Genomic DNA, 7,790 nt, shown 5'->3' on the forward strand with positions numbered 1-7,790 from the left:
CTTGAGCATTGATGTGTTAACCGTGCATATTCACCCCGAACCGTCGTAAAGGAGAATAGAGTCATTGTTCGAGATCAACAATTATACACCTTTTATCATTTTTTATTTTTTTTAAAGCTAAAACATCTATTTCTGATTCCCAAAAACAGTTATGTTATTAAAGTTTAGAAAGCAAACATAATAATTTATAATCAAAGAGTTTGACATGTTCAAACATGACTTTGAAAAGTAAAAGGAACTAAACATAATAGAATAGAATAATTTCAATTTAAAATTAGAATAAATTTGAATGCAAAAATAATTTTACTCGAAAATATCTAATCTGAAATGTTAATTATATACATTTAAAATCAATTTTTATTCGATCTACAAGTTGAAACTAAAAATACTCTTATAGGCACATAAATAAGCTTCTCCACCTCAAGTATTTACAACTAATAAAGAAGAGTCACAGAAAGCAAACCAAACAAACTTATCAACCATGTTTCTTCTTAGAGAAGGAGAAAAGAAAGATAGAGACACCCATAAGAGATAAAATGTTAGAAAATGAAACTTATATATAAGAAAAAGACTTCACTATCTTCTTATAGCAACTTATATATTATTTGACAACAAAGTTTTGATCTTTCTCTTCTCTTCTAATTTGTCCACATAAGATTCTATTTGTCCTTAGAAGTCCAAAGAAACAAAGGTAAGTAAATAGCTTCTATACATATATTTTCATCTTTTTGTGAAATGAGTTTCTAAGTTCTACCAAATGATTTTTTTATTTTTTTTATTTTTTAGTTTAAGCTTCAAGGAAGATGAGAAAGTTGTGAAGTTTGATCATAGTTTTGCATGGCTAGTCATAGAATTGGAGAGATTGGTTTATCTGAGTCAGGACCTTCAAGTCAACATGTCCCTTATGGTGTTCTTCATGGAATCACTACCTCAACATCAACCTTAATGTATTATTCTTCAATAATTTCTCCATCTTAGTGCTACTAACACTTAAATAAAGTTGCTTTAATTTAATTTTTTTTCCATTATAATTGTTTTTGTTGTTATGTTAGGAATCAAGGATCTGCTTTTGATTTTGGAGAGCTTGAAGAGGCAATTGTTCTTCAAGGAATCAAGATAAGAAATGATGAAGGAAGCAAACCAGCAGCTACACTTGAAATGTTTCCTTCATGGCCAATTAGGTTCCAACAAACACCAAGAGTTGTTGCTTCTCTCACTTCACCATCTTTGACAAATCCATATGTAAACATTATTTTACATAAGAATATTATTAACTTTGTTGAAATTTCATAGTTTTGTTGAAAATGATGTTTTGTTTTGTTTTTGTGGTTGGTGGATATTGAAACATAGGGTGTTTCAAAATCAGGAGGTGAAAGTAGTGATTCAGGCTCAACAGAAGTTCAGTTTGAAACAGATTCACCAATAAGTATAAAAGCATCTTCTTCTTCAGATCATCATCATAATCATGGTTTTGATCAGATTCAGCAGCAGCAGCAACAGGAGATAGCAACAACTGATGATGCTTTAAGAACAGGCACATCACAGAATCAATCAAAAGCCAAACCACTTCAACAAAAGGTTGTTAATATCTCTCTCTCTCTCTCTCTTCATGTTTCCTAAACTGAGACAAAACTTTAACACAGATCCCAACAACTCACAGAAAATCAAAATAACACAGTTTTCCTGATGAATAAATTCTGACATGAGAATAATAATAATTTTGTGATTGTTTATATTGCAGAAAAAAGGAGCTGTTTCAGCATCAGAAAAAACACTTGATCCAAAGGTTTTTTAAATATCACAGTCACACAAACATGTTTATTTATAACATATATTATTATTATTATTATTAATTTCCACAAAGTATCTTTTGTTTATTTTATGGTTTGATTTGTCATCAGACACTGAGAAGATTGGCACAAAATAGAGAAGCTGCAAAGAAAAGCCGCTTAAGAAAAAAAGCTTATGTGCAGCAGCTAGAGTCCAGTAGATTAAGATTATCGAATCTTGAACAAGATCTTCAAAGAGCACGATCTCAGGTATATACATATTTTTCTCACACATTAAATATGAAAAATTTTAAAAATATATTTATTATTTTGTGGTGTTTAATTTATTTTAATTTTCTAGGGACTATTTTTAGGTTGTGGTGGTGGAGGAAATATAAGCCCTGGTAAATGTCATGTTTTTTTTTCTTGATTTTTAAAATGTAGTTTTATTTATAAGCAAGATAGACACTAATAATAGATTATTGTGGTGTTGTAGGAGCTGCGATGTTTGACATGGAGTATGCAAGATGGTTAGAGGAAGATCAACGGCTCTTGACCGAGCTTCGTGGCGGGTTGCATGCGGCATTGGTGGATAATGAGCTGAGAGTGATCGTCGACGGATATCTTTATCATTACGACGAGCTTTTCCGATTAAAAGAAGTGGCGGTTAAGTCAGATGTTTTTCATCTTATTAAAGGTATTTGGACTTCTCCGGCCGAGCGACCCTTCATTTGGATAGGTGGTTTCAAGCCCTCGGAGCTCATCACGGTAATCGCTATCAATGAAATATTATGAGAGTGTTACGTGAAAAGTTGATGTATTTGATTAAAAATAAAGATCATGAACATTAATTTTTTAACTATTTTATTTATATTTTTGTTCTAAATAGAATTTTTTTTTATTGTAGGTTAAGAATGTTTTTAATTATTGTATATCATAATTATTTTAATTATTTTGTGGTTAGATGTTGACACAACAATTGGAGCCTCTAGCTGAGCAACAAATAGTAGGGATAATGGAGCTAAGACATTCATCACATCAAGCAGAAGATGCTCTCTCTCAAGGCCATGAGCAGCTCCACCACTGTATTGTTGACACCATCGCCGGAGGGCCGGTCATCGACGGTGTTCAACAGATGGTCGCCGCCATGGCCAGAATATCCAACCTTGAAGGCTTTGTCCATCAGGTACACAAATATACCAACCTTTAACTAGGGTTTCTTATAGAATGTTTTGTTAATTTTTCAATAAAATTCTATTAGTGATTAATTTATTTTAAATAATATGTTTGACTTTAAATATATCTATATTGTTAATTTTTGGATACTCTAGTTTATTATTGCTTGGTTATATCTATTTATTTTTTTGGATTAAATTGCTAGGTTATTATATCTAGCTACTAAGGTGCATGAATGTTGCTAGGTATTTTGATGTAATTTTTGTATCTTAAAATGTTTCAATCAAAAGTTGGTTTAATACAATGATGGGTGGATGAATGTATATAAAAATAACCCTAAGTTAGACTTATATAATCATTAATATTTTAATTAATTAAAAACCAACTTGTCTCAAATGATTTATCATCATTAATCAAATTACAATAATATATGTTTCAACCTCTTTGATAACATGATGTACTTGTCCATATGTGTTACTCCTAAATAAGGGACCCACTCATAGGGTAGTTGGGTTTTGATTATTCTGATTTTTTATTTCACATTATTGATTAATATCTTATTTTACATTTTATATTTAAACTAAAACTTTATTTTATTATTTATATTAAATTATTTTTTATATTTTGAATGTTATCGTAGGCTGACAATTTGAGACAACAAACTCTTCATCAATTATGTCGTATATTGACGGTTCGTCAAGCAGCGAGATGTTTTATTGTGATTGGAGAATATTACGGACGTCTTCGAGCTCTTAGTTCTCTTTGGGCTTCAAGACCACGAGAGTAAGATAAATAATTAATGTATATATTATTTTATTTAATAGACTTTGATATCTGCTCCATTGAAAATTAGGAGATATTTTAATTAGTTTTGTGGTTGAACAGGAACTTGATGAACGATGATAATTCATGCCAAGCAACAACGGAATTGCAAATGGTTCAATCTTCTCAAACTCATTTCTCGAGTTTTTGAAATATTAATATGTAATTGATACGAATTATTACTAATTAATTAGTCTGAAAGCTTCTTTTGCAAGTGGATATCTTTGGGGTGCGTCATCAAGAACATATATATTTATTTTCTTTGATTTTTATATATACAAAGTATTTTAACCCTTTGTTGTGTCTCTAGGTTTTATTGTAGTTGCATGCTTTACACAAGTGTGCGCACGCACATGCCATATTTTAATTGGTATATAGTAAAATAGTGATGGAAATCGAGTCAAACAAATTTAGGAAAGATATATTGGATAAAAAATGAAGTGGGTTTTTGGGCGTGATTCATATGCTTTATGATATAATATATATGCTTGTGTGCTACGATATATCAAGCTATTTCCTTTTTTATTAATGGCTTTTGAGGTATACATAAGGGTGGAATAAATTTGAAGGGCTAGATTTATATGTAAAAGGTTGTTTCATGAGAGCTCCCTCCCCTCTCCTTGATCCTATGGCTATAGCTTTGAATAATTTGACAATGAAAATGTTGTTGCAATGTCAAGCATTTCACTAAGAAGAAGGTGATTGGAGACTGGGTATATGTTTATGAGAAGGAAGAAGATTGATATGTTCTTTTTAATCTATGTTTTTATTTAATTAAATAATTTAACTTTATTTAATATTTTATTTTAAGTTTTCATAGTCTAATTAATCATTTATGTTAAATTTTGTGAAGAAAAAAAAACGTTAACTTGTGCATACGGATCATCTATTTAGAATTACGTTGGCTTATTTAATTTTTTTCAATTTATTATTATTTGTTGATAAGGACATGAAAGATAGAACCTTAATTTCTTTCTATTTGGTATCTAAAACCTTTGTCGCTTAAACTCTCTTTTTTTCTTCTTTTTTCTCATAACAACAATGGATTCCGTTTCTTTAAAAATTGGTGATGGAACATCAAGATTTAAAATATCAACTATGAAAAACAACTTCTTGATTATGAAAATTTTGATCTTTCAAAATCCAACATTGCAAAGGAGTTCAAATTCTTTCTCATCTCTCATAAACTTCCTCTGGGTCGAGATTCAAAAACCAGAATCACTTGAATCGGCTCTTGATATACTAAAATTCATTGAATCTTGTAAGGCATGACAATGTTTATTTAGTTCTTTCTGGGCTGCATAGTTTAATTTTGACAAGATGCAAAACGAGAAGAAGATACAAAGACAAAGACGAGCGCAGTTGAGGAGCTATGCATACTAACTTTAATTACTCATATAGACCATTTGAATGATTTGGATCTGAAGATTTTCACTGATATACATTGTTCTTCTTTATTGTCCCTGTGAAGAAAGTGAAGTTCTTAAAAAATGTGGAAAAAAGCAGACATGGTTAAAGGACGTGACCTTTATCATAAGTTATTCTAATAAGTGAATGCAATGCTAGTATAAGCTTTTTGTGTCAAACACCTTTTTATTTATCTAAAAGATAGTGTATCACAAGGCACAAGGATTTTCTTTCCTTGCGTGTCAACACTGTATTTATCATGACAACTCTCCCTTCCATAGACATACATTTACCTTTTCAACAAGCCAACCTTTTTCTCACATTATCAACTACTTTCTTCCACATACTTACTTTCCTAGGACTGTCTCCAACCTGCACACCAAAAATTTGAAGGGAAGATTGTATATACTACAAAATAGAAAAGCATAAGCCGTCTGAAGAAAGTTATTCTTAACATTTACTCCACAAATATTTCTCTTGTAGAAATTGAATCGAAGGCCAAAGGATAACTCAAATTCTCTTAAAATAGACTTAATACTCCACAAATTTGACCAACTACTCTCTCTAAAGATAAGAGTGTCATCTGCAAACTATAGAATATCAAAATGTACCTCTTTATTCACCTGAAAATCACTAAAAAATTTCACCTCAACTTCCTTCTTCATAAGCCTTCCTTAGTATCACTCCCATTAAGAAACACACATTGAACTAATAAATGCAATAGCCTCCTTCCAAGATTTCCACTTATCTCTAAACTTCAACCTATCAAACAAATATCTCAAGTAATTCCAGCTCACACAATCACAAGCTCTTTCAAAATCTATTTTCATGACCATAGAATCCTTATTTTCTCTTTTGGCTAGATCCGATATCTCATTAACCACCAACACTCCATAAAAAAGCGTATACCTAGCACAAAAGCAGACTACTCATGTGAAGTAATATTTCCAATAACCCTTTTCAATCTACAAGTCAAAATATTTGCTAAAATATTTTGAAAGCAACTCACTAAACAAATTGGTCTATAATTGTTTAGGTCTTGCGAGTTTTTGTTCCTAGGGATCAAAGTTAAGAGCGAAGTTTTAATGACCTTTGTTAACCTAACATTTGAATGGAAGTCCTTCACAAATCGAATAATATCCTTCTATACCTTCTCCCAATAACTCTGCAAGAAACTTAAACTAGAACCATCTGGCCCGGGGATCTTGTTGCCGTTACAATTCCACACTGCTCCCTTGATCTCATTTTCTGAAAAAGGTTCTTCAAGACACATCTCATCTTCATCTAATAAATGAGTCATATCAATTCCACCAAGCATCTTCCTTTCACTTATTTCCTCAACAAAATTCTTGTCAAAATGTCCTCTTACTTTAAATTTTATCTCCTTGGCATCTTCCTTTCTACCATTATGAAAGAATCTAGTATTACAATATCCTTCCTTTACCCGATCCACCCTTGATTTTTGTTTTAATAAACTCTCCTTAAGAGTCACGTTCCTCCATAACTCTTTTGATGCTAAATCTCTCTTTTTTCAATCTCAACGTTGAAATTACAAATGTCCTCGCTAAGAATTTTGTCTAAATAATTCAAATATGAAACAACACATTCCACTTTCAATTCTAACCACCCAAACATTTCTTTGTTCCACCATTTCAACCTTTCCTTCAAAATTTTCAATTTCTACTTGATGATAAAGTAACCCTTTCCCGTGGCATTAAAATAAATCCACTCATTTTCAATAAAACTAATAAAATCCTTGTGTCTTAACCAACAAGAAAATTCATTGTCTCCTTTCCTTTTCGTGCTTGTAATGGAGGGACTCACAAGGCTTATGAAGAAGGTAGTGGAGCTGAAAAAGTTTAGAGGTTTCCAGGTGAATTAAGAGTTGGCTCTTGATATTCTACAGTTTGCAGATGACACACTCATCTTAGGAGAGAGTATTTGGTCAAGTATTGGAAGGATTAAGTCTATTTTAAGAGGCTTTTAGTTATCCTTTGGCCTTCGAGTCAATATCTACCAGAGGAATCTTTATGGAGTAAATTTTAAGAATAAAATTAGATAAGAAGATAAATGGATAAGAAAGAAAAAGAAATAAAGGTAGATAAGAGGGGAAGAGAAGTATTAGTAAAGTAGAATGAGAGAAAATGAAAAGAGATAAAGATGAGAAGAGAAGGGAGAAAGAGGAGAAAAGAGGGAAGGAAGAGAGAAGAAGAAGAAGAAGAAAATCATGGAAAAAGAAGAGGAAAGTTCATAAAATCAACATTATCATCATCAACCCCATCTCAATTTCTTCATCATCTCCTTGGATTAAGGTGAGTTCCTAGTTAGTTTTTATCTTGGGCGAAAACTACATGACTTGGGAGGTTAGAGTTTTATGTTAAATCCATGATTTATATGTTGTTAATGATAAATATTATCATGGTTGAGGTTGTTATGATTATCGCTACCACGAAAAAGAGTCGGCTGGCCAAAAAGCGTCAAAAAAGAAATGACACAGAGTCTCCACCGAATTTTATTTTTTCCTAAAGAAGGAAAGGGAAAATAGTCGATAAAACCCTTCTAAGAGGATTATATAATGAAATTTATATGGACAAGGATTGGTCTCGCAACCAAATA

General features: G+C 31.5%; 1 protein-coding gene across 1 annotated transcript; it reads left to right on the forward strand.

Moving 5' to 3' along the window:
* The first annotated feature begins 368 nt into the window (after positions 1-368).
* On the forward strand, positions 369-4,058 carry LOC127106447 (transcription factor TGA9). Its single transcript, XM_051043741.1, has 11 exons — positions 369-691; positions 787-947; positions 1,053-1,242; positions 1,351-1,578; positions 1,742-1,786; positions 1,902-2,039; positions 2,131-2,173; positions 2,266-2,537; positions 2,734-2,955; positions 3,586-3,728; positions 3,831-4,058. Exons 2-11 carry the CDS (start codon positions 838-840, stop codon positions 3,916-3,918), a joined length of 1,479 nt encoding a protein of 492 aa, XP_050899698.1. The 5' UTR covers positions 369-691; positions 787-837; the 3' UTR covers positions 3,919-4,058.
* Positions 4,059-7,790: the final 3,732 nt, after the last annotated feature.

The sequence above is a fragment of the Lathyrus oleraceus genome, chromosome 7, assembly GCF_024323335.1.
Source record: "Lathyrus oleraceus cultivar Zhongwan6 chromosome 7, CAAS_Psat_ZW6_1.0, whole genome shotgun sequence".
NCBI classification, from domain to species: Eukaryota; Viridiplantae; Streptophyta; class Magnoliopsida; order Fabales; family Fabaceae; genus Lathyrus; species Lathyrus oleraceus.